The 27916-nt window shown below is 39.7% G+C and overlaps 1 protein-coding gene across 1 annotated transcript; it reads left to right on the forward strand.

Annotated features, from left to right (window-relative positions):
• Positions 1-163: 163 nt before the first annotated feature.
• LOC140275249 (palmitoyltransferase ZDHHC18-B-like) lies at positions 164-23525 on the forward strand. The gene is made up of 9 exons (XM_072370669.1): positions 164-982; positions 1669-1829; positions 4168-4317; positions 4471-4608; positions 4980-5031; positions 6710-6812; positions 7109-7218; positions 12553-12646; positions 20795-23525. The coding sequence occupies exons 1-9, from the start codon at positions 726-728 to the stop codon at positions 21128-21130; spliced, it is 1401 nt and encodes a 466-aa protein (XP_072226770.1). The 5' UTR covers positions 164-725; the 3' UTR covers positions 21131-23525.
• Positions 23526-27916: the final 4391 nt, after the last annotated feature.

The raw sequence follows: 27916 nt of genomic DNA on the forward strand, positions 1-27916 counted from the left end.
TGCCATTTACAATTAACAGACATTTGGAAAAGAAAATACAAAAAGAGACGATATAGGAAATAGGTGATGCGATATTATGTGACCAATAATTGTATATGTTACTCTCTCATAACGTAATATTTAAACAAACATTTCGAAAGAAAACCGGAAACCACGTCGTTTTTATTTAATTTGCCAAAGTATCAATTTGCATGAACGACCCGTTCCTGGATAGTGTAGACTGTGTCAGTAGTCTTTGAGGGTGATATGCATTCAAAATAACGTTTTTGTGCTCAATTTAATTTTTGCGTCTAGTGTTGCTGGAGCTAAGCACTTACGTTGGCTAAAATGTTTAATTCGAGCAAGCTAACAAGCTAGCAGTGTTAACGGTACTTTGGGTTTAGTGATGTTAAGTAACTCCACAGCTGGGTGAGCTGGCTTGTATGAGTACAGGAGCTAAGCAGCTAACGATGGGCAGTGGATTATCGCCTGGATTTGAGCAAAGTCTTCCTGGAGACCGACATAAAAAAGACTTGATAAAGAAGCATGGAAAGTAAAAAAAAAAAGGCGTCATTTCGAGCACAGGTTTTGGGGTTCATTCACTGATGATAGTATGGGATTAGCTTGTTTTCTTCGTGGTGTGACGACATCTACTCCGGTTGCCAGCCTTAAAGCACACTGGAGCAAGTGATGCTGTCAGTGCTTGTCCAACAAAGTGACAAAGCAACCATACTCCATTGTATATAATGAAGAATTGTGAGTATCAACAAATCGAGCCGCAGGCACTTCCGACGCCCGCTCCGACCCCTCCACCTCCACCTCATCATGGAAACGACACAGACAAGAAAAAGGAGTCGAAACGACCCAGGAGAAAGTGGGAAGTTTTCCCCGGGAAGAACCGCTTCTGCTGCGATGGACGGATCATGGTGGCTCGCCAGAGTGGGGTCCTGCCCCTCACTCTGGGCCTTATCCTCGTCACAAGTGTTTTATTCTTTATATTTGAGTGAGTTCATTTATCAGTTGCCTGTGGAGTTTCTATACTGTCTTATTTGTGGGGTAAAGTAGTTGTCCTTTTGACATGGGGATTGTGTGTATGTATATGTAAGGGAAGTCTTTTCTCAAGAGATGCAGAAACCATCTTATTGAATTAACATTTTATTGAACTGACTCCTGCCTGGGGTGTGAAACCTAAGCCGAGCTATAGAAGAGGCCCTACTCATTCATAAACGGTCTTCACTGCTTTTCTACAAGAGTAACCGCTTACTAATACGCAATCGGGCTTGAGGATGAGGGATTTAATCATGTTGTCTTATTCTAGTACTTCCCTAAGCTCCGTGTGACCCGCCACTTGCACTGTGTGAATATCTGTCTTGGGGGTTCATTAAGGTCTCTTTTTGTCCCTCTCTCACAGCTGTTGATGTTACATAACAGTCTTACCTTGTACATAGAGAGCAGTGTTTAACAATGAAAATCACCATCTCCGCGACTATGTATTGGAAAGTGTGTTGTCTGCCTCAAGAGTTTAACACGGTGATTAAAAGCACCAGCTATTAATTAACACCGGATCCCTTGGAGAGGGAGACAAAGTGGGCCTGGTTATATGAGACGGCACATTGTTTTGTACTGTTCAGGCTTTGATTGAATCAGTCTCTTGTGTTAATTTGTTTTCTCTCTTGTCTGGAACCACAGCTGCCCCTTCCTGGTCAAACACTTGACCAGTTGTATACCCGCCATCGGAGGTGTCCTCTTTGTGTTCGTGGTCATTACTCTTCTCCAGACCAGTTTCACAGATCCTGGTATCCTGCCCAGAGCGACGCCAGAGGAGGCTGCGGACATTGAGAGACAGATTGGTATGGGGTAAATTCAGACATAGCACCTTCACTGAAGTGTTTTGGACTGAAATGCAATGCTTTTAAGTGTTTACTGTTAGCTTCTTTAGCAGGATTTATGTCGGTCTACATAATGAATTGAGACCAGATTTGGCACTGCAGCTCACCGTGTGATTTTTACCATAGAACAACCACAGTAACTGAGGCTGAAAGCACTGCTCTGCTCCTGCTGAAACACAACAAAAACAAATTCTCATAAAACAGTCAGTGCTTGTGCTGTTGACAGTTCATCTTCATGGTAATAGCTTTGTCTCATTAAAGGTCCCAAGTAGAATCTGCCACGTCTAAAGTGTTGTAAATGTCACATTGATTTCAGTAAGGCTGTTCTCTGCAAGAAATGTGTCATGCTGCCTCTTAAATTTGGACAGAAAGATTTGCAACCCCTTGGATAAGGTTTTTTGCCAATTTCTTTACTCCCTTTTGTTCTTTTTGTGCTTCAGAGCAGTTTAAAGTCCCCCATCAGTTATGTTTGCTGTCAGATTGCCGACAGTACTTTTCCTTTCCACGTGGCTTTCTTTGGTATGACTTCGCTGTATGAAATTGGCATCGTGTTCACCTTGGAAACTCCTACTCGTGACCAAGGTTTGGGCAGTGGTGATATAAGATGTTTGTCTTATTCAACTGTAACACTTATGCTTCAGCTATTTTTGAAACGAAGGTTGTGGCATTCGTGTGAAATGTATACTTAGAACCCTCTGATTTCTGGTCAAACAGTTTGACTCAGTATTCTGTTAACAGGCATTTTCAGGTGGAAAAAAAAGCATTTAAACAGTGGAGCTTTCAACCTCTTGTGTAAACTAGATTTGGATCTTTGTTACAAACAAATTCTAAGCAGGCATTTCCTGCCCAAACAAGATGATAAACGACAACAGATATTTATATACTGGGTGGAAACGTGCGCAATGGAAATCAGTTTATGATACATCTTGTATTGAACCTTTTTAAAAGCAGACTTTTAGGAGTTGTCATTCTTATTGAGGTAATTCTGTTCAGATGGGACTCTTCCAGGTTGCTTACACTCTACGTACTGGTTTATTGCAGCACTCTGGAGTATCACAGTGCTGTAAATGGAATTTGACACACGAGTCTCTTGACGGCTCACAAACCTTTGTGGAATTTTGTTTAGTGCTTTCGCAGATTGTTTCGCAGAGACATGATGCCCTAATTGAAGCTAACTTTGTCATCAGAACTGTTGTGCTAATGGGCTTTTGACATCTATAATGTATAAGAAAGTGTTACATCTATGCCTTCAAGAAGGCATTAGTCTTATATCAGACTGAACTCTGCTTGGAGGAAGTGTCACGACGAGAAAACACACATTAAAGTTGCAAAATTTGGGTCGTCTCAATCCTGCCAAACTGAACAATGCTTTAAATTGACGCTACACCAATGAAGCTGGATTCAGATTTCACAATATTATAGCCTCATGAGATGATCACTGATTAGTTGACTACAGTAGAGTTATAAATCTTGCTATTAGTTGGTAGACATGCTTTTTCTCTTGACCAAACATAACACAATATTCACAAAGATGTCACCAGGTGTGAGGTATCAGGGGGTCTGTTGCTTTTTCCTTTTGCTGGCACATACGGCGGCTGCAAGGGATGACGAGCAGCAAGGGAGTAGTATGTCTTTTATGTGGTGGGAAAAAATGTTTGGTGGCCTGAGGAGGGGTCACCTTAAAACATCTGTCGCCGCTCAGCTCTGAAACAACCCGGTTGACTGTATCGGGCATATGGTCGAGCTGAATGTGTACACGGGTTCTGAGCAGGATCTACGCCACCTGCACTGGCTGATATGGACCTAATGTCTCACATCAACATGTTAAGAAGTGAAACCAGCTCTGTGCTCCTATTGGTCAAGGTCAAGATAGATAGAATAAAAAATAAAAAAAACGCCTCACACCCATTCCTCTCTGGTAAGACTGCAGCTCAGCTGTAATCTGATGGAAGAAAGGTCCGTCATGATGTGGTCAGACCTGTTTTAATGGGGAGGGCAAGTGGAATAGAAAAGAGACAATCTTATGTGTCCACGTTCAGCAAGATTGAACTTTGTTCGAGATAATTACGGCTTGTCTTTGTTACCCAGGACAGTGAAGAGTACAGAGTACTGTCAGTATTTGGGTTGTTGGTCAAATGTCGAGTTAGGAATGGTTTGACTATCATCGTGATTATTAACTGATGTCACCAGTCACCTGGAGCGAGGTCCGAACACCTGTGTGAGTGCAATGCAAGTGTGTCAGTGCACTGAGGTCAACAGAATTTGAATATCAAACTTTTTAAAATGGTTTTCTGTGTAGACAATACTGGAAACACCAGCTATCGGCCTCCACCACGCACCAAGGAAGTCCTCATCAACCAGCAGGTGGTCAAGCTCAAGTACTGCTTCACCTGCAAGATGTTCCGGCCCCCGCGTACCTCTCACTGCAGCCTGTGTGACAACTGTGTGGGTGAGCTGTGGGCGCGTTCTGTGGCATTTCTACTCATCATTAATGGGGGAGGACTCACGGGGCTACACTGCATAAACTGTCATTACTCTAGAGTATTTCCCAAATGTCAGCACAGCATTTCTTTCAATTCAGATGTCTGTGTTTATCCCTCAGAGAGATTCGACCACCACTGCCCCTGGGTGGGGAACTGCGTAGGGAAACGCAACTACCGCTTCTTTTACACCTTCATCGTGTCACTGTCCTTCCTGACGGCGTTCATCTTCGGCTGCGTGACTACACACTTGGCACTGAGTAGGTGGTGTTGCTTTAGTCTGCAGGTGTTTCACGGTTGGAAGACATTCTGGAATCTAACAGCTGACTCAAACAGCACCTGGCAGACGCTGTCAATGTTTGTCAATGAATGTGCGCTTCAAAGGTGCAGCTTAGGTGTCTTGGGGAAAAAAAAATACAGAACATTTTTTGAAAAATGTTCAATTGAAAAACATTCAATTTTATCCTTAAGTCTGACACACCAAACGTTGAAATAAAATGAAATAAGGAAAACTACATTGTAACTGATTAGGATTACTTAGGATTCCTGGCACAACATCTTTCTCTTTGAAGTCATAGAAACGCAGTTGGAACCTGCTGTGCTCGCAGTAATTTTTTCCCCTCTCTTTTAGGGGCACAAGGTGGGAAAGGCCTGGTGTTTGCTCTTCAAGAGAGTCCCGGCAGATATCCTTCAAAGGCAAATATGGTTTAGATTTCTTAAGCAAAATTAATAGTGAGATTTTCCAATTGGAGCAGATTAATAAAATGGATTTGTAATGGTTCATTTGAATTCTTTTTTTGCATAATTTTTCCCATGCAGTTTAAATATCCCCTGTTTTCTGAGAGAAACGTAGCTCTCTCGAGTCAGGACAGTAATTCAAGGTGTTGCTTTTCCCTTTCAAAGTCAAGTAAAATAAATCTGTCACACGTGGGCTTCACGGTTTGTTAGCATCTAATGTTTGGAACTGGCTAATTTTAACAAAAGTTTGACAGCAGTACATTCAAGGACAAATTGAGAATGAGAATTTCCAAAGTCTGACTCGTGGGGAAAAAAAGGCAAATTAAACAATGACCATCGAAAGTTGGATTTTCTTGTCAGAATATAAAGAAAGTTGAGATTATGCAAATAGGAGAAAAACCCCACTGCTAAATTTGAAATAAAGAAGTTCTAGAACAGTTTAATTGGGTTTATTTTAACACGTGATACAGAGCGTAATGTGCTCTAAGAAAACCATTAACTGAATGTACCACTTTGCCCTCAAGTAACCTGCTGCCATCAAATGGCAGGTTAAAAACATTCCAAGTTATGTCACATCTTTACAAATCATTTAGTGATTTTGTTGCAAGTTATTGTATGCTGTGTACTGTGAGGGGATGAAACAGTGAAGCTAAGTTGTTTTATAGCTACGCCTCCTTTCGTTGAGTTTTTTTTTTTTTTGTGTGTCACTTGCGGATATGTGCATTGACGGGATAACCTCCTGCCCTGCACTGTTCCCCTGATCTTAGGGAGTAATTTACCAGCAAACAGCGACACACAAACATGTGGCAAACGTAGCGTGCTATTGAGACGCATTCTAATTAGAACACATTGGCTCAAGGGAAATGAGGACTTGAGTGCGATGCTAATAATGTGTTGCTAGGTGCTAACATTTGTAAAATAGTTTAGTTCCTGATGCTCAGCCTTGACAAACTGGCCCCATCCAACTTGTCAACTCGACACCATTTTATTATTTTTCATTCTAACCCAACGCATTTCTACTTCCAAAGTAGAAGCGATGAGCTATCATGTGGGCTCCTCTGTTCTAGCTCACAGAGCAGTATGTGAACTTGGAAACGAGTGGGTCGTTTAGCTGTTTAATGTGTCTATTTTGTATGAACAGGATGTTTATGGGCTTTTTGTGCGAGGCACTTGCTGAAATCCTAGAGATACAGTGCTATTTAAAACGTTGGATGCAACCAACGGAGCTGAAATCTTAAACTAACCCAGAAGTGCCTTACAGTACAACACCACTGACGCTTATTAGGAACTGGCTCCAAGAGACTCCCATTTAAGCATAATCTTCTTGAATGAAATGCCAAATCCACAGGTCATTCTGACATTCTTCATCTTTTCTGCTTACTGTGGTTTAGTGGTCTTGTGTTTTTTTTCATATAGGTTTCAATTAAAACCCTTCTGTTACAACCAATAGTTCCAATAGGGTTACACCAAAAAACAAGGCTTACAAACTGTATTGCACAAGCCAGTGTGTGATGTCACGGTGGTCCACTTATATAATTATGTTTATGATTCCATTTCTATAATCGCCATGTGTCTCAGTCCTGCCTCCAACATACCGATGCCCTCCTTGACTCAATCATTCACTGCAGTGGAGCTGGTGATATGCTTCTTCTCTGTATGGTCTATCTTGGGCCTCTCAGGCTTCCATACATACCTGGTTGCTTCCAATCTGACCACAAATGAAGACGTGAGTACTAAAGATGAGCAATTACGCTTTTGCTTAATTTGGCGACTCGTTCATTTCAGGATGCAAGCGAAGTGAAAGCGTTTGGAAATGCATGTGAAAATAATGATAAAACACATTTATGTAGTGATACTGTGTGAGAAGTTTTTTAGTAGAAAAGAAGAAAACTTCCACCTTTGAATAATTCTTGGAATATAACAAATGATAATAATAATAATAATAATAAAAAAGATATTATTTGTTCATTATCAAAGAGCAAAGGGGGGGAAAAAGTTTAACTGTTGCATATTTTTTTCCAGATTAAAGGCTCCTGGTCAGGGAAGAGTGGAGAAGATGTAACCAACCCATACAGTCACAAAAACATCTTTATCAACTGTTGTTCTGTCCTCTGTGCACCCATTCCACCCAGGTTGGTCTCCAAATATTATACCATTCTTTACTGACATTATCACTCGCCTATGCCCTCATAAACAAACATTCTTAAAGTGACTGTAATTGAAACTGGATTTCTATGTATCAATCGACAGTATGAAAGAGTCGAATGTAATGCTTTCACGTTGTCTGAAGACCAGTCCATGGCTTCGGTATCCAGCTGCATAAACCAATCAGTACCTTTCAGAGGTGCATGCAGTTCAATTCAATTCAATTTTATTTATATAGCGCCAGATTACAACAATTGTCATCTCAAGGCACTTAAGTAATATAGTCCAATTCAAGCCAATTGGAATTCAATTCATTGTAATCATAATCCAATTAATTCATATAGAGCCAATTCAAAAAATTAATATCCTAGCTAAGGAAACCAACAGATTGCACCGAAACGTGTCTTCAGTCCAATCTCCCGTCCTGTGGCGACTGTGGAAAGGAACGACTCCCTTTTAACAGGAAGAAACCTCTGGCAGAACCAGACTCAGGAAGGGTGGCCATCCGCCTCGACCAGCTGGGGTTTGAGAAGACAGAAAAGAGGGGGGAAAAACACCATAACGCCATTCAAAGGATATCTGTTGGAACAGGGAAACATAGGTTAATAATCACAATAATGTCACATGTACATAAAATCAATTGTGAAATTAATCAGGGGGAAAAAGAGAGCAAAGTGAGGAAAGGTGTGACAGATGAGGTCCCCCAGCAGTCTAAGCCTATAGCAGCTTAACTATGGGATGTTTCAGGATTACCTGAGCCATCCCTAACTATAAGCTTTATCGAAAAGAAAAGTTTTAAGCCTAATCTTAAAAGTGGAAAGGGTGTCTGCTTCCCAGACATTTACTGGAAGCTTATTCCACAAGAGAGGGGCCTGATAACTGAAGGCTCTACCTCCCATTCTACTTTTAGAAACTCTGGGAACAACAAGTAAACCTGCAGTTTGGGAGCGAAGTACTCTGTTAGGAAAATATCTTAAATCTTTAAGATATGATGGAGCTCGGTCATTAAGAACTTTATATGTGAGAAGAAGAATCTTAAATTCTATTCTGAATTTAACAGGGAGCCAATGAAGAGAAGCTAAAACTGGAGAAACATGATCTCTCCTGTTAGTTCTCATCAGAACTCTAGCTGCAGCATTTTGAATCAGCTGGAGGCTTTTCAGAGAATATGTGGGACAGCCCAATAATAAGGAATTACAGTAGTCCAATCTTGAAGTAACAAATGCATGGACTAGTTTCTCTGCATCACCCTGAGACAGGATGTTCCTGATTTTAGAAATATTACGAAGGTGAAAGAAGGCAGTCCTAGAAACCAGTTTTATATGTGCGTCAAATGATAAATTCTGGTCAAAAATAACTCCAAGGTTCCTCACTGTAGAACTAGAAGCCAAGGAAATACCATCTAGAGTAACTATATAACTAGACAATTTCTCCCTGAAGCGCTCAGGTCCAAAGAGAACAACTTCAGTTTTGTCTGAATTTAAAAGTAGACAGTTCTGAGTCATCCAGGTCTTTATGTCTTTAAGACAGGCTTGTAGTCTGACCAACCTATTGGTTTCATCTGGTTTCACAGATAAGTACAGCTGAGTATCATCAGCATAACAATGGAAATTTATGCCATGCTGTCTGATAATGTTACCTAATGGAAGCATGTATAAAATAAAAAGAATCGGTCCAAGCACAGAACCCTGAGGAACTCCATGACTTACTCCAACGTGTGAGGAAGATTCTTCATTTACAAGAACAAACTGGAATCTATCAGATAAATATGACTTAAACCAGCCTAATGCAGTTCCTTTAATCCCAATAACATGTTCAAGTCTCTGTAACAGAATGCTGTGATCGATCGTATCAAATGCAGCACTGAGATCCAACAGGACAAGCACAGGAACAAGTCCGCTATCAGAGGCTAAGAGGAGATCATTGGTAACTTTCACCAGTACTGTTTCTGTGCTATGATGCACTCTGAATCCTGACTGAAACTCTTCAAACAGATTATTTCTATGTAAATGATCACAAAGTTGAACTGCAACTATTTTTTCAAGAACTTTGGACAAAAAAGGGAGATTGGATATAGGTCGATAATTAGCCAACACTTCTGAATCAAGAGTAGGTTTTTTAAGTAAAGGTTTAATTACAGCAACCTTAAAAGTCTGAGGTACATATCCTATCAACAAAGACCGATTGATCAAATCCAAAATGGAAGTGTCAATTAAGGGGAAAACCTCCTTGAACAGTCTGGTTGGGATTGGGTCTAACATACAAGTTGATGGTTTAGAAGAGACTATTGCTGTTGTTAGCTCAGAAAGATCAACTGGACAGAAGCTGTCTAAATACAATTCAGGTTCGAAAGATACTTCTAAAGCTGCTCTACTTGATGATACATCAGTGATAATAATGGGAAGGATTCCATTAATCTTCTCTCTAATAGAAACAGTTTTATTGATGAAGAATCTCATGAAATCATCACTGCTGAGAGTTAAAGGAATACATGGCTCAACAGAGCTCAGACTCTTTGTCAGCCTGGCTACAGTGCTGAAAGGAAACCTGGGATTATTCTTTTTCTCTTCTATCAATAATGAATAATAAGCAGTTCTAGCTTTACGAAGTGCTTTCTTATACGTTATTAAACTATCTTTCCAGACTAATTGAGACTCTTCTAAATTAGAGGAACGCCACTGTCTCTCCAGCTTTCTTGCAGTCTGCTTTAAAGCATACTGCAATTATACCAAGGAGCCAACCTCTTCTGACTGATTACCTTCCTTTTCAGAGGGGCAACGTTTTCCAGTGTTGTACGCATTGAAGCTATAGTGCTGTCAACAAGAGAGTCAAGTTCTACTGGAGTAAAATTTAAGTAGCCGTCCTCTGTCATATCTGCACATGGCAGTGAAGAAAAGGATGATGAAATCAACTCTTTAAATCTGGTTACAGCATTATCTGACAGACACCTTCTATATGTAGAATTCTTCTCAGAAACCGTGTAGTCAAGTAATGTAAATTCAAAAGTTATTAAAAAATGGTCAGACGACAGGGTTATGAGGGAACACTGTTAACTGTTCACTCTCAATGCCATAAGTCAGCACAAGGTCAAGGGTATGATTAAGGCAGTGAGTAGGTCTGTGAACGCTTTGAGAAAATCCAATAGAGTCTAATATAGAATTAAAGTTAATATTTAGGCTGTCATTTTCAACATCTACATGAATATTAAAGTCACCCACTACAATGACTTTATCTGTACTCAGCACTAACTGGGATAAAAACTCTGAGAATTCAGAGAGAAACTCGGAATAAGGGCCAGGTGGACGATACACAACAACAAACACAAGAGGTTTTTGTGATTTCCACTTTGGGTGGGAAAAACTGAGAATCAGAGATTCAAAAGAGCTAAAACTAATCTTGGGTCTAGCACTGATTAGTAACCCTGATCTGAAGATAGCGGCCACTCCTCCTCCTCTACCTGTGGTTCTAGGAACATGAACATTTAAATAGTCAGAGGGAGTTGATTCATTAATGCTAACATTATCCTCCTGCTGCAGCCAGGTTTCTGTAAGACAAAATATATCAATATGATGATCACAAATCAAATCATTCACTAACAGAGACTTCAAAGGGAGAGATCTAATATTCAGCAAACCACATTTAATAGTTTGATGTTTTTGTTCAGTTAAAGTTTTTGTTTTAAATTTTTTTTGCACAAGAGGATTTGCTCCTTTTGTGTTTTTTGATTGGGGGGGGCAGCATCAGGTGGGAAGCCGCAGAGAAGTGTGTAAGACTACAACTCTGCATCCTGGTCTCAACCCTGGGTTGTCATGTTTTTGGATGACTAATAAATTCGTCCATATTTCTAGAAATTAGAAGAGCTCCTTCCAAAGTGGGATGGATGCCGTCTCTCCTCATCAGACCAGGTTTTCTCCAGAAAGATTGCCAATTATCTATGTAGCCCACGTTGTTTGCTGGACACCATCTAGACAACCAGCGATTGAATGAGGACATGCGGCTAAACATGTCATCACTGGTCAGATTTGGCAGGGGTCCAGAGAAAACTACGGAGTCCGACATTGTTTTGGCAAAATTACACACCGATGCAACATTAATTTTAGTGACCTCCGATTGGCGTAACCGGGTGTCATTACCGCCGACGTGAATAACTATTTATTTCAAGCCATACTACAGTTGTGGTGAGCTGCACCAAAGCTTACCATGCATGCGTATTGTAACTGATCTATGGTTTCACAACTGTGCTGGTTGGTGGCTGCAATGCACCAGCATCTGGTTAGCCTATAGCCTATTTAAAACAAAAGAATAAGTAGAGGCATCCAGTTTCCCAAGATGTCTTGCTAGGAGTTTAACACCATCTGTGTGTCCTTGTACTTTTTCATTTAAGAATTGTAGTGTGGATAATGGCATGTCTTACTTTAGACTAACTGTCCTGTTTTTTCTTCTCTACCGGTGCAAAGCTGATGCAATCGGTGCTTCTATGAACTGGTTTGAAGCAAAGGAATGGCTGTTGCTGGAGGGTGGTGGCATAGACTGTGTCGTTAGTGGTTGTAATCCAGGAGAATAACTAGTTGTCTACACCAGACACGAGAGTTCTAACCTTGACTAAAAACAAAACCGTGGCGGTGGACATCTACAAGAAAAAATGGAGAGGGCACTCCTTCATTGGTCTCTTGGAATTTGGAACGCCTATGTGAGCGCATACTTTGTGCACTGATGGAATTTATTTTACTTTCACTTTTTCACCTAATCCCATCTTCTAAGTGTGAATCAAAAACTGCAGTTCAGACCCGATTCAGGTCTTGGTGCATTTCAGTAGACGGAGGCAGATGTTTTACCTCAGGAACTGGACAAAGTATGAATGTGTAGGATGTAATGACGTCCAGTGGCCAAACCGTAAAATGCAACCAAATAAATATCCCCACCTGCCTCAAAGTGGCCAAGAAGACGAGGATTGCACATGAGTGATGATGTTGCTCACGGCAACGTTTGGCTGACAGTCCACAACAGGAGATAAAAAAAATTCTTGAAATGCTGGAGCCAAACAGTTTTTTGCCTTTGATACATCTGAGAGTGAATTAGTTTAGCTTATTATAAATGTTTAAATCAGTGTTTTGTCACCTTTGACCTTTTATTGTTGAGCAGTTACTTTTACTTTTTTTCCCCTTAAATGTTTCTGAAATTTCCAAACACTAAATTTAGCTCTAGCTCTCAAACCTTTTGTTAAAAACACCATCTAACAGCGTTTGGATGGTGTAAGTCAGATACTGATACTGAAGGAGGAGCTTGTAATCATTTGGACCTCTTTTCTTTCTGTGTTTCAGCTTGATCGACAGACGAGGCTTCCTGCCCGCGGACGAATCAGTGCAGACCGGCGGCGCGGCCATCGAGCTGGCCGCTAAAAGCGAGATAAACGTGGTAGGAGGATCTTCTCAACTGGCTTTTGACTTGCAGAACGCCCCTTCCTCTTTGCCCTTACCCCCTGACTCAGAGCAAAACTCCTCCTTTGCCTGAGAGAAGCCTTGTTGCCCGCTGTAGTCACAACCCAACCCTCTGTGCTGTATTTACACTGCTATCAGAGGTCTATATTATAGTTATTAATTAGAATGTAGTCTTTAGCTGTAGGGCATTTAGTCAGCCGAGTGCAACCACCTGCACTCGAGAGCAGCTTAGCCACGTTTACCTCATGGAAAAGCACAAATTGTGGTTTCCTTTTGAAATACTGCACTATAGAAGTATTTTTTCTGTTTATTTAACCAGCACAAATTCCCCAGTATTTAGTTTCTTGTACTGTTGTGCCAGCTCAGGGTGTTAAGAGAGCAGGGGACGAGCTCTGGCATTCTTTTTCCAGCTCGTCCTCATCCTCCTCCTCCTCCTCAGTGTCTTTTTTTGTTGTTCTCCCTGACTGAATCTAAAAGGATCCCTGGAGCACCTGCACAGCACCTTTTGTTTACGGTAGTATCTGTGCTTCAGGTTAGGTTGCACTCTGAGCCACAATATTCTCATATCGAGTAGCTGTTTGACATGTAGAAACACACAATGGCTCTTTTGTCTGCTTTTCAACGGTATCTTAATGTTTTTAATGACCTTAAAGCCAGAGTCAGTGGTTCTACGGCTGAATTTATATTGTGAACATGCAGCTGATGCGGTTTCTGATGCTGTAACGAGAGCTTATTCGACACCAACACTTCCTAGCTGTTACTGTGTGTGTTCTCAGCTGTCACCTGCATATCAATGATTAAAGTGCCAAAATATTTGAGACAAACTAAGCTGTTCATTTTCCATTAGTTTCCTTTGATGGCCTTGTTCCATTTTTCTGTTGTTTTATTTTATTTTTTTCATTTGTCATGATATGATGTGTCACAAATTAAACTTTTGTCCATTCATTTCATCTCCTGTGTGCTCATTTCTCATTGTTCTTTCCTCATCTCGGTTCACATATTGGATGACAGTTGTGTAATACACATATATTAGGACAGCAAACCTCGGCATCAGTGCGCTCGCCGTGTGTCTGTTCTCGCAGTTCTGACTCATTGTTTTGTATGGGGGGGGGGGCTCTCTGCCTGCATCCCTCCACCAACTCTAGGAAGAGAAGTGTCTGGACTTTGCAGTGTCCTGCACTGGCTGATAAGCTGCTGTTACAGCAGGAAAAGCGAGGCTTGAGTTTTCTCTGCTCAGAGAGCGAGAGAAAATTCAGAGTGCGTGCGCCCGCTGCTGTCTTTGCACGTCCCACTGGCTGTTCTGCATGACCTGATTAACTCGGCTTCAGCTGCCGAGCTACAACTTTACTCTACTGATGTGCTTCTCAAATGCAGCAGGAAGCATGACTCTGTCTCTACAGCGTCATGTTGCATGGATTGGAGTGTATAATCTCAACATTATTTAGGGTTTACAGTAAGCACAATTAATTCACAATGTGTAGCTATGGCTCAGAAAATTCCATTACTTTGAATTAGACCTTTTTCATGCCACAGATTTGCAAGCAAAAAGTTGACATGGAAAACTAAACCGTCAACACAAGATTATATCATTAGACAGTAATAGAAATACGCTAATAACTGCATCTTATTCAGCAGAAGATTTAACGACAGTACAAGCCATCACTGATGGCCTATGACTCGAAGATGATAGATTTTGCAGTACCTGATGATTTCTGGTGGATTCATCCTATAAGTGCACATCTTTTCCTTCCATCTGGCATGGTTTAGTAGATTCTGAATTGGTAAAAAAAAAACAGCAAATTTTCTGTCCTTGGATTGGCATATAAATTGCTTCAGAAAAAAAGTCTAAAGAGGGCTGTATCCTACACAAATGGCTTTTATGTTGCCAAAAATAAACCGTTGCTCATCATATCAAACGTTGTCGCTCAACTAAAGTTCATGGGTCAGTTCACTGTTTTGGTTTCATGACTTTGAGTTTGACCTTTAATCCCGTCCATTCCATCAAGCTGATCCTATCATCAAGCTGTACAGAAAACTTAACTCTATCAATCAGGACCACAGACTCATTAGTAAGAAGTTTACTAAGTAATTCACTAAAAGAAATCTTCACTGTCTCATGTTATAGAAACCTGGTAGAGCCAAAAATAAAAAGGCTGGGAATTTCTAGGATTTGTGAGGTGAATTGTGGGTAAAATCACTAATTTATGAGACAAACCTTGAATATTTTCTATAATCATGAATTTGCAAGCAATTATGGAGGTTGTAGTGTTGGATCAACCTTACCACACTCCAAGACACCATCGTTTTTGTCATTCATGCATTGGATGACCTGATCGAGCTTTCCTCGTAATCAGATTTATATATGAGAAAATGAGGGAATTACTGGATCAAACTCACTCATTTTCTGTAAGATTTCAAATATCAGACGTGAACCGTGCCTCTCAGAATATAACAGCACACTATTTTTGGTGAAACAGAGGAACCACAGTGCAACAGACAGATGAAAGGATGCTAACTGGTGGCATACCAGTTAAATTTATTGACAATTCCAGCTGGATTTGTTTTACAGCAGGACACAGAATGAAAGATCCTCAAAACATACAGCAATGTTAATTGGTTGTCTGTTCAATGATAAGGGACCAAATGCATTTTGACTATTGGAAGTGTAATTTTGTTGAGTAGAAGAAAGATTAGCCTTGATATGCTCTCATAGCAAGAAGTTCAGCAAAAGAGAACAAATAAATCCATATCTCTGCAGCTCTGATGTATGCTGCATGAAAATATGATTCACCCTTGAGACTGTGAAACTAAGAAGAAGTCATAAAACCTTTTTTTTTTCCTGCATTACAAGCAACTATTTTCAGAGAAAGAGAGAGAAAAAGAGCTAATGTCATGGCACTCTTGGTTTAAAGCACATTACCGTCTCAGCTCTGAGATCCAAGTTAGACTCTTTCCATTGACCAAAAGAAAAAAAAATAGCTATAATAAAGAGTTAACACATAAAGGTATTCAATTCAATTCAATTCAATTTTATTTATATAGCGCCAGATTACAACAATTGTCATCTCAAGGCACTTAAGTAATATAGTCCAATTCAAGCCAATTGGAATTCAATTCATTGTAATCATAATCCAATTAATTCATATAGAGCTAATTAAAAAAATTAATATCCTAGCTAAGGAAACCAACAGATTGCACCGAAATGTGTCTTCAGTCCAATCTCCCGTCCTGAGCGTGCCTGTGGCAACTGTGGAAAGGAACGACTCCCTTTTAACAGGAAGAAACCTCTGGCAGAACCAGACTCAGGAAGGGTGGCCATCCGCCTCGACCAGCTGGGGTTTGAGAAGACAGAAAAGAGGGAAAAGAGGGGGGAAAAACACCATAACGCCATTCAAAGGATATCTGTTGGAACAGGGAAACATAGGTTAATAACCACAATAATGTCACATGTACATAAAATCAATTTTGAAATTAAACAGGGGGAAAAAGAGAGCAAAGTGAGGAAAGGTGTGACAGATGAGGTCCCCCAGCAGTCTAAGCCTATAGCAGCTTAACTATGGGATGTTTCAGGATTACCTGAGCCATCCCTAACTATAAGCTTTATCGAAAAGAAAAGTTTTAAGCCTAATCTTAAAAGTGGAAAGGGTGTCTGCTTCCCGGACATTTACTGGCAGCTTATTCCACAAGAGAGGGGCCTGATAACTGAAGGCTCTACCTCCCATTCTACTTTTAGAAACTCTGGGAACAACAAGTAAACCTGCAGTTTGGGAGCGAAGTGCTCTGTTAGGAAAATATTGTACAATGAGATCTTTAAGATATGATGGAGTTCGGTCAGTAAGAGCTTTATATGTGAGGAGAAGAATCTTAAATTCTATTCTGAATTTAACAGGGAGCCAATGAAGAGAAGCTAAAACTGGAGAAACATGATCTCTCCTGTTAGTTCTCATCAGAACTCTGGCTGCAGCATTTTGGATCAGCTGGAGGCTTTTCAGAGAATATGTGGGACAGCCCAATAATAAGGAATTACAGTAGTCCAATCTTGAAGTAACAAATGCATGAACTAGTTTCTCTGCATCACCTTGAGACAGGATGTTCCTGATTTTGGCAATATTACGAAGGTGAAAGAAGGCAGTCCTAGAAACCAGTTTTATATGTGCGTCAAATGATAAATTCTGGTCAAAAATAACTCCAAGGTTCCTCACTGTAGAACTAGAAGCCAAGGAAATACCATCTAGAGTAACTATATAACTAGACAATTTCTCCCTGAAGCGCTCAGGTCCAAAGAGAACAACTTCAGTTTTGTCTGAATTTAAAAGCAGACAGTTCTGAGTCATCCAGGTCTTTATGTCTTTAAGACAGGCTTGTAGCCTGACCAACCTGTAGGTTTCATCTGGTTTCATAGATAAGTACAGCTGAGTATCATCAGCATAACAATGGAAATTTATGCCATGCTGTCTGATAATGTTACCTAATGGAAGCATGTATAAAGTAAAAAGAATCGGTCCAAGCACAGAACCCTGAGGAACTCCATGACTTACTCCAACGTGTGAGGAAGATTCCTCATTTACAAGAACAAACTGGAATCTATCAGATAAATATGACTTAAACCAGCCTAATGCAGTTCCTTTAATCCCAATAACATGTTCAAGTCTCTGTAACAGAATGCTGTGATCGATCGTATCAAATGCAGCACTGAGATCCAACAGGACAAGCACAGAAACAAGTCCGCTATCAGAAGCTAACAGGAGATCATTGGTAACTTTCACCAGTGCCGTTTCTGTGCTATGATGCACTCTGAATCCTGACTGAAACTCTTCAAACAGATTATTTCTATGTAAATGATCACAAAGTTGAACTGCAACTATTTTTTCAAGAACTTTGGACAAAAAAGGGAGATTGGATATAGGTCGATAATTAGCCAACACTTCTGAATCAAGAGTAGGTTTTTTAAGTAAAGGTTTAATTACAGCAACCTTAAAAGTCTGAGGTACATATCCTATCAACAAAGACCGATTGATCAAATCCAATATGGAAGTGTCAATTAAGGGGAAAACCTCCTTGAACAGTCTGGTTGGGATTGGGTCTAACATACAAGTTGATGGTTTAGAAGAGACTATTGCTGTTGTTAGCTCAGAAAGATCAACTGGACAGAAGCTGTCTAAATACAATTCAGGTTCGAAAGATACTTCTAAAGCTGCTCTACTTGATGATACATCAGTGATAATAATGGGAAGGATTCCATTAATCTTCTCTCTGATAGAAACAATTTTATTGATGAAGAATCTCATGAAATCATCACTGCTGAGAGTTAAAGGAATACATGGCTCAACAGAGCTCGGAGTCTTTGTCAGTCTGGCAACAGTGCTGAAAAGAAACCTGGGATTATTCTTATTCTCTTCTATCAATAATGAATAATACGCAGTTCTAGCTTTACGAAGTGCTTTCTTATACGTTATTAAACTATCTTTCCAGACTAATTGAGACTCTTCTAAATTAGAGGAACGCCACTGTCTCTCCAGCTTTCTTGCAGTCTGCTTTAACGCACGCAGCTGTGAATTATACCAAGGAGCCAACCTCTTCTGACTGATTACCTTCCTTTTCAGAGGGGCAACATTGTCCAGTGTTGTACGCATTGAAGCTGTAGTGCTGTCAACAAGAGAGTCAAGTTCTACTGGAGTAAAATTTAGGTAGCCATCCTGTGTCATATCAGCACATGGCAGTGAAGAAAAGGATGATGAAATCAACTCTTTAAATCTGGTTACAGCATTCTCTGACAGACACCTTCTATATGTAGAATTCTTCTCAGAAACCGTGTAGTCAAGTAATGTAAATTCAAAAGTTATTAAAAAATGGTCAGACAAGACAGGGTTATGAGGGAACACTGTTAACTGTTCACTCTCAATGCCATAAGTCAGCACAAGGTCAAGGGTATGATTAAGGCAGTGAGTAGGTCTGTGAACACTTTGAGAAAATCCAATAGAGTCTAATATAGAATTAAAGTTAATATTTAGGCTGTCATTTTCAACATCTACATGAATATTAAAGTCACCCACTACAATGACTTTATCTGTACTCAGCACTAACTGGGATAAAAACTCTGAGAATTCAGACAGAAACTCAGAATAAGGGCCAGGTGGACGATACACAACAACAAACACAAGAGGTTTTTGTGATTTCCACTTTGGGTGGGAAAAACTGAGAATCAGAGATTCAAAAGAGCTAAAACTAATCTTGGGTCTAGGACTGATTAGTAACCCTGATCTGAAGATAGCTGCCACTCCTCCTCCTCTACCTGTGGTTCTAGGAACATGAACATTTAAATAGTCAGAGGGAGTTGATTCATTAATGCTAACATGATCCTCCTGCTGCAGCCAGGTTTCTGTAAGACAAAATATATCAATATGATGATCACAAATCAAATCATTCACTAACAGAGACTTCAAAGGGAGAGATCTAATATTCAGCAAACCACATTTAATAGTTTGATGTTTTTGTTCAGTTAAAGTTTTTGTTTTAAATTTTTTTTGCACAAGAGGATTTGCTCCTTTTGTGTTTTTTGATTGAGGGGGGGGCAGCATCAGGTGGGAAGCCGCAGAGAAGTGTGTAAGACTACAACTCTGCATCCTGGTCTCAACCCTGGGATGTCATGTTTTTGGATGACTAATAAATTCGTCCATATTTCTAGAAATGAGAGCCGCTCCTTCCAAAGTGGGATGGATGCCGTCTCTCCTCATCAGACCAGGTTTTCTCCAGAAAGATTGCCAATTATCTATGTAGCCCACGTTGTTTGCTGGACACCATCTAGACAACCAGCGATTGAATGAGGACATGCGGCTAAACATGTCATCACTGGTCAGATTTGGCAGGGGTCCAGAGAAAACTACGGAGTCCGATTGTGGAGGGCAACATTGAACCCTGTCGCTGTCTTTGTTGCAGTGGACCTGAAGAAGCCTCTAACTGAACACACTTTAATCGGTATGTTGTATAAAGGGTGTGAAGTTTAATATCTTAAGAATCTTGTGCAACTTTCCCAACACACATAACCACAGCGCACTCAATGTGTGACATCCTTTTTATAGCAGAGCTTATCTGCCCCATTTGAATTAACCAAATCAGACTCTTATAAAGGGCCCGACTTGAACCTAACGCAGAATGACAACGCACACAGCTGAGTTACATATTAAGGCTTGACTGTGGATGTATAAATACAGTTTTGTCAAAGTTCCTCTCTCACCACATATCATCTCCTGAATTATCCTTTAACTAGTATTGCAAGCAAAAATTCTGTTGCATCCTTCAACACATATTCCCCTTAGATAGAAGAAAAAGAGAAGTAATGGAAGAAATAACTTTTAGAACACAGATAATGATTCTTTCTTTCTGATTTGTGCGACAACATGTTTTCTTGTGTAAATGTAATGTGACTGAGGTATGGGTGGAGCAGAGGATAGTAATTTGATGGTGCGCGCCACTAACCCCCAAAGTCTAAGTTGAATCTGTTTAAGTACAAGTCTTAAAAGCAGTTGAGCTAACCAGGTTAGCTATCAGTTTTCATGGCTAGCAATACCATTTAATATCAATACAGTATGCGCAGACAAAATTATTAAGAAAAAGTAGTGTCCCTGTGATGGGACGACCCCTGGTCTTCTGATAATATGTTGCACTCAGGTTGCACACACAGTTCTATTATATATTTTTAATCTGGTTAGTTTGTGGAATTATATATCTTATGTTGTGTTCTGCTCGCAGTATTTTTGAATAACTTCAGGTACCATTGTTAGCTGTAGCATTAGCATTAGCACCAGAAGCTAAAGTGAAATAGCAGCTAAGCCATGTCATTTTTTGTATGGAGGACAAAGTGCACAGTCACTATGTGGTGCATGTTATTACTGACCATATTCAGTTACAAGAAACATCAGCAATGACACAACTTAGATAAAAATTTAATTTTATGCGATTCTATGGCACGAAACAGGCTCTTTTGCTTTAAAGCGCAGTTCGCTTGTAGCTATCACAACTGTTGCTGTAGTCACTGAACTAATTTAACTCCATGTTGTTTGTCCTGTTAACTTCACTGTCTCTTTTCTTGTATTTTCATTCTTTGTTTGTTCCTTTCCTTACACAGTGCACACAGGGAACTAAAGGTCTCCTGGAGTCAGCAGCTCTCTCTCCGCTCCTGTCCACATCATGTCCTCAGGGGAAACCTCAGACAGCTCATCCCTGTTCAGACAACAGCCCTGCAGTGAACTCTGACCCCTCACCGGAGCTCTCCAAGAGCTGTGGGTCCCATCACACTACCAGGTCCCATGGGAATACCTCTCGCTCAAAGAAATGTAAACAAGCTGCTTTGCATATTCCTAATCCAGCCTTTGAAGCCTCGTTTTCCCCAAACCCACCGGACTCTGACCCTGGCTCCAAAGCCAGTGGCTGCAAAGGCACCAGCTTCAACCCACTGCACTGAGAGACTCTACTGATACTTCCTCAAATGAAATCACACTTGCTTGAAGCATGCATGCTGTAACATGGTCAGATCCAAGAGATGATTTTTTTTCTTTACTACTGTTAGTTCAGTGAAAGTTTCAGATCTGGTCTCCGAGTATGACAATCATAAAGTTGTGTTCTAGTGTCTACAGTGAAAGAGGAACACAGTGGCTAATGAGATGAGTGGGATGGGAAGCTCATTATGAAGTGCTGCGACAAAGCCATATGTTTTTTTTAATGGTTCTTGTGTTAAAAAAAGCTTAAAAAGCTGGCGTATCAAAGTGCATATCAGTAACATTGCTCTTAAAGGGAAATCCACTTTATATGTAGGGATATGTCATCTGACAAGTCATATCTTAGAAGTTGAGCCAGGTTTCCTTAAAGGACAATATGTGGGATTTTGTGACATCTATTGGTGAAGTTGCAAATTGCAGCCAATAGAATATCCCGAGTTCACCTTCCTTTTCAAGGCCACAAAAAGGCAGACAAATGAGGGAAGTTTCTTCATTTCTAGGCTAGCAGATGGCATTTTTCCATTACGTGGTACGGTACAGTTCAACCTTTTTAATACAGACAGTATTCCCTCACTGTGGTTGGGATCAGCTGCTTATCATTGCAGCATGTGTAAAAGCTGCAGCGGCACAGATGAGACAAACATCTTAATTGTCTATTTTTTTTTGCATTTTATTGATTTGTCCAAAGCAACTTAAAAAATAAGAGTACAGAGGAATATAAGGTACTTATTGCAATGCATGAGTTTGCGGCAGGCTTTAAATTCAGAAGGGTTTCGATACCTTTTGGGAAAGATCATATGCCCACAGGTGGTGATTCGTTCGGACTAATCAATATTCTCAGTGCTTCCATGTATGAAATTAGCTCTGCTCGCATAGAACCTTGGCTGAGTTAGACCAGAAAAAGAGTTGTACCATACTGAAACGTACTGTACCATGTAATGGAACAGCTCTCATAGAAACATTGTAACAGTGCAATTTGGTGGACTCCATGGAGGAGGGTGTTCACACAATTCTACACTACTGAAAATGTAGTTCTATACTTGATAGTGAATCTTTGATAACAGATCCACCTAAACCCTACACAATGAAACTTTAAGGTGAACAGCAGGAACAGAGTCTGTACTGATAATATCATCGAGAGATTCTAAGTACGTGAATAAAGGAGCACTTTGAGAAACTTACAGGCACATATTGGCTTTTAGTTTTGAACTCTGGGCTCAAAACTAGTTAAGTGGACAGAGGGTTGACAAACAACCATTAGCACTGTGGCGTCGGTCCACAGACGATGTTGCTTTAAGAATAAAAAATTATTTCAGACTTTCTCTTCATATATCATTATTCATTTCTTCTATATATGTTGAAATGTATCCAGATCTGAAATTTTGAAAACATTTGTAAATAATCTACCATGTCACTCCAAAATCTCACATAGTGTTGAAGTCTGGCAGATTCTATGGGTACAACTGAGTTCTACCTTTTTATTTTATCTCTATTTACTAACTCTAACTTTCAATTGACCCATTGAGTTCAGCGAGTTTCCGTTTTCATAGCTCAACCTCCATAGAAGCAATATGAGGTCATTATCAGTTCAAATGTAGATGCTACAGGACTGTTTTTTTTGTTTGAGGGTGTTGATTGAAATTGCAAAGTGTGAATTTTGTGTGTATTTTCCCTTTAACATTGCACAGAAAACACAGTGGGTTACATGTGTACCAGTTGTATTGGTGTGTACTCTTTTTCAAATTTTTGTGCTATAAAAATAACAGAGAATGCAATTGCATGGCAGAGACTAAAGATGTATTTCATGATATATTTCTTTTATTTACACCATTTCAGACACCTCCGAAGTCTAAAACCATTTTTGCACAGTTAAAGTCGTATCACTGATCCATACTTGTGTCATTACTGTTGCACAATGTTTTCAAGCTGCCTTTGCAATATCTGCTCACACTAACCTCATCAACAGCAACCCCTTTTCTCCCATAATCATTTTCAGTGGTTTCACAGATCTATGTCGTGATCATGGGCGATGCTTTGGTTTTGCTCTCAGGTGGAGAGCTCTCGGTTAGGTATTGAATATGCAATTACTGTGTAAAATCTGGTGGTTAATAGGTGCACAAAAATGCAATAATCATCTCTTGGCAACCAAACATAGGCACACACGCACGCTGTCCACCTGTAATTCACTTAAACAGCGTCTCGCTTATTGTGTGCTTTACTTGTGTCAAGTCATCCCAACCCCATAAATGAGTAAATGAGAGTGAATGCAAGTAAAGCATTTGCATTTGTAAGGAGAAAGTTGACTGTATTTGTATGAACTGTAAGGTTATTCAAGCCAATTTTCCTGTTGAAATTAAAGAAAATCAATATCCAGTCAAGTGAAGAGGTTCTGTTTATTTTGATGATATTGCAGTGTTGCAGTTGACCACTAGATGGCAGCAATAACACATGACCACACATGGTGACACATGGTGGTGTAAAATGATCGAGTCAAAGTGGAATAACAATCTGGATATCTCGCTGCTTATGCAATGTACCTCAGCTCTAAAAGTGATACTCATTTAATAACATCATAAATAATATGATGATGTATGCAGGTTGGTTTTTTTTTCACAAGAAAATATAGAGTATTATCAAGTCTGTGAGTTTGTCCGAATTCCACAGTTAACTGTGAGTCTGTTGGAAACAAGTGAATGAACTGTAGTCTCTCTTCATTAGCAGCTTCCACTCATGAGCTCTGATTTTAAATGTTTTCAATTACACAGCTGTCATGGATAAGTAAAGGTCACCTATTAATAATACATGATATAATAGAATGATTAAAGAGACGGAAAAAGAATTGAATACAAGTACACAAATAAATAAATAATAATACTAAAATTATGAGTGATATAATGAACTTTCTTTCTAAGGTTGATTGATGAATAAAGAAATGAATAAATAAAAAAAGAAGCTCAAACATCTAAAAAAAAAAAACATTGCCTTTGCTAACAGCATTTCTTAACATGTTGAAGCTCTGAGGAATGTGCCAACAGTAAAGTGCAGGATTTACTGAAACTAAATGCAAGCTGCACCTGGCTGTTATGTCATTTCAGTTTTCCTATATGGAGAGTGAGTACAACCAGAAAAGAGCCCATGAAGATAATGTTCTTAAAGGAGCTCTTGGAGCTATTAAGTAAAAAATGAATTAAGGCCATAATACAGGAGCAGGATATTTGGCTCAAAAATGGACCCAGTTACCTTCAACATTGTTTGCTAAGCACCAAGTTTTTTCCAGTTAGGACTGTGATCTTGTGGCCACATATACTAACAAGATGCCACTGCAATTATGTCACTAATTCACATTTTGCATTAAGCCATTTTCACGAGTGCAGTCCTAAAATGTTCTGGTTCCAGAGGGAAGGGATGTCAGAATGTCAATGTGTATACTGGTAAGAGTTACTTACTCTTGTACTCTTGCCACTGTGTTCTTGCTTTACCCTGCAATGATGAAGTGCAAGTAGAAGTCTCTTTTATAGGTCCAGATGAAGTGCCCTCCAAGAACTAAGAATTCATCAAGATAAGGAAATCTTTGGGGTTTGGAGTTACTCCATCATAAGACAGAGGGGGAAATATTTTTGGGCAAAGGAAGATTGATAGATCCAGAAATATCATCCTTCATCAGTACAATCAATCAAGCTTCAGACCAGTAAGATGAACAGTAAAATTTTATTTATTATTTCATGTGAAATAACCAAATAGACTCTATAATGGAAGGTGACAACAGAGTGCTAGAAAAGACTTTACAAAATCAGCACTGGAACCCAAAATTACAAGATCAAAAATGAATAAATAAAAAAAGAAGCTCTTTGCCTCAAGTTGAAACGGGGCAAAATTAGGAGCAAGGCTGTAAATAGGACCATATCACGGGCTAAGGTTGTTAATAATTTGAACAAGACTTAACATACATTTGGGGGAATGAAAACAACTTTACAAATCATTTCTGACCTGGCAAAGATTAAAAGGAGGTTACTCACCAGCTGTTTCTGGTCTTAGCAAGTATACATCAAACTCACATGAATGATCTGCATCTACCCTGTGACATAACACGAAACACCCTCCCTCCCTTATTTGCATTTTAACACAGCAGTAAGAATGAGAAACAACAAGACAAACCTGAAATCTAATGTCCTTGAAAGTTATCTGCAAACACAAAAATATACCGTAATTACTTTCCTTGATCAATGTGCTGATGGCATTTTTACAATTCTACCTTGCAGCTTGCCTGGAAGGCACAGGAAAGAATGATTGGTCACTTTCAGGCTTGTATCTGTTAATGACTGAATATTTCTGCCTGAAGACACATTTTGTGGCTGCTTCCTTTCTTCCCTGTTGTAGGTTCCCCTTTTTTCCTCAGTGGCGTTAAATCCCTTAATAAATAAAACACAATGATATCTCTTTAATAACTCGCCTTCTTAAGTAGGCCTGTTGCATGTTGCTCGGTTTATAACTTAAACTTGAGATTACCACACCGTAAAGAAGTGATGACTCCCCTTCATGCTTCTTTCCAACTGCATGAAAAACTGCACATGAGCTATATAATATCTTTACGAGGACCTTCCTGCTGTCTAACTGGTAGTTTACCTCTCTGTCCTACATGTGTGCAGCTTATGAGGGAAGTGGGACTCCCCTCTCACTGTGCCATCTCAGGAATGTCAAGACAAATTAGCTTGCTCCAGGCCAAAAGAGTTTGTCCTGTATTTTATGAGATCCTCGGAAGAACAAATAAATGTTTATGGAGAACCGCAGCTCAGCCTAGCTGATCTCCCTTCCCTTGTCCTCTGTCTATGGCTCTGTCATGAAAACACTATGCGGTTGCCAGGGAGATCCCCCGTCTCTGCTTAATAAGTGGGGTCTTTGTCTGTGCAGCAGGCTTCAGGTTGAAACTTTTCTTCACCCTTTACTATGCGTTCACCTCTTGGCACTGATAAGATTACATCAGACAGTGTGAATGATTTTCATTTAGAAGTAAAGGCCTCTTGCTCTACATTTCTGCAATTGCCAGCATCAAAGTCAAGATCAAGGGCAGAAATTGGAACATATCCAATGTCATAACTTCAGCTAATGTTCTACTGACATAGATCTTTATGTCTGTAGTTTCAGTTGTTGTTACTTGTTACTCAAGGGGTCAACACCAGATACTGAGAGCCAATGTCCATTATTGGACTATTTCCCTCAATAAATGAGAGAGTGTAATAAGTATTTGCGTCTGATTAGTTTAACTGGGTTCTCTTTATCTATTTCATAGTGAGTTTGCTGTGTGCTGCGTTGGTTGGGAGGTTGTTTAAAGGACAGGTGTGTACTGATAGTACACATTTCATTTAAAATTTTGTCATGAAAACTAGTGCTTGTTTTTAGCTAGCTCCATAATGTAGAAGAGTAAGCTGTGTTGCGCAAAACCTATAAAAGGGAAATTCTACATTTTCAAGGTATTATTCAATAATGTTCACTGCATTCCAGTTACTTCAATGAATTGTCAAAATTAATTTTGCTGTCTTCTCTTTCATTTTTGGAAATTTGTAAAAAGGACATTTTCTTGCAGAATTTTAGATATGTTTTCTGTGTTTTTGGGCCAGCCAAAAGGTACATGGTTGTAACCTGGATGGGACCAACAAAGCAGAAAAAGCAGTGAACCTTCTGGAGGCCGGCCGGGATGCAGGTATGGCTGTTAGAACAGACTAGACAGGAACCTCTCTGGGGGCCAGCCAGGATGCAGGCAAGACTGGTGAGAGAGATGTCATAGGGGACCCACCTGGGCTAGAGCTGGTAGAGTACCTGCTACCTCAGAGGAAGGCACAGGAAAAATGACTGCACCCTTGTCTTTACTCAATAAAAATTCCTTCGGATTCCTTGAGTCTTTCTTATGACATTATGTACTGTAGAGGGAGAAATATGCAAATCGTGATAGAAAATTTTCCATAAGAAAATCCCCTTCAAATCTTTCTTTGTCTTTCAGTGGTCAAACAGGGCTGTCAGCTGTGTACCAACCTGACTTCTGCACAACACAATTGATTGTCCCAAACCCATTAAGAAGGCAAGAAATTCCAAAAATGAACCCTGACAAGGCACACCTGAGAAGTAAAAACCATTTCAGGTGACTACCTCGTAAAACTCATCGAGAGAATGCCAAACATATGCAAAGCAGTAATCAAAGCAAAGGGTGGCTATTTTTAAGAATCTAAAATATAAAACATGTTTTCAGTTATTTCACACTTTTTTGTTTTGAAAAACCATTAAATGAGAAGGTATATCCAAACTTTTGACTGGTAGTGTATATCTCAGAGACCTTTTATTACACAACAAGCTTTGAAATTTGTTTATAATAAGAAAAAGAAATGGTGTGGATGCAATGCTTAAGAATGAAAATACATCAAAACGATTTTCATAGAATCGTAATCTTTTTCATTTTACTGCATTAAATCTCAATTTATTGAATATAAATAATGATCACATCAAACTGTATTGTGTTAGGGCTAAATCCCATTACACTGGTATTTATGCCATATGTATCTTTTAAATATGCAATGACTTGTCACTTAATAAAGCAGTGAAGGAGAATTACTATGCAAACACATAGGGGAGTAATTGTATCATTATTATATGAAGAAGTCAGTCTCCCTCTCTCCAGTGTGTGTTGTAATTAGAGCTCCCGTATTGTGCTCTTCTGTGTTGTGTCAGTGAGTCTCTATTGTGTGATCCAGAGCAGCCAAACT

Source organism: Leuresthes tenuis, unplaced genomic scaffold (genome assembly GCF_036924035.1).
Source record: "Leuresthes tenuis unplaced genomic scaffold, fLeuTen1.0.hap1 SCAF_18, whole genome shotgun sequence".
NCBI classification, from domain to species: Eukaryota; Metazoa; Chordata; class Actinopteri; order Atheriniformes; family Atherinopsidae; genus Leuresthes; species Leuresthes tenuis.

Bases quoted from the DNA above. Each gene is read 5' to 3' on its own strand.
- LOC140275249 (XM_072370669.1), top strand. From the start codon at position 726: ATGAAGAATTGTGAGTATCAACAAATCGAGCCGCAGGCACTTCCGACG. The intron at 4,318-4,470 runs GTGAGCTGTGGG...TTTATCCCTCAG, and splicing joins CCTGTGTGACAACTGTGTGG to AGAGATTCGACCACCACTGC. The intron at 5,032-6,709 runs ATATCCTTCAAA...TCAATCATTCAC, and splicing joins CTTCAAGAGAGTCCCGGCAG to TGCAGTGGAGCTGGTGATAT.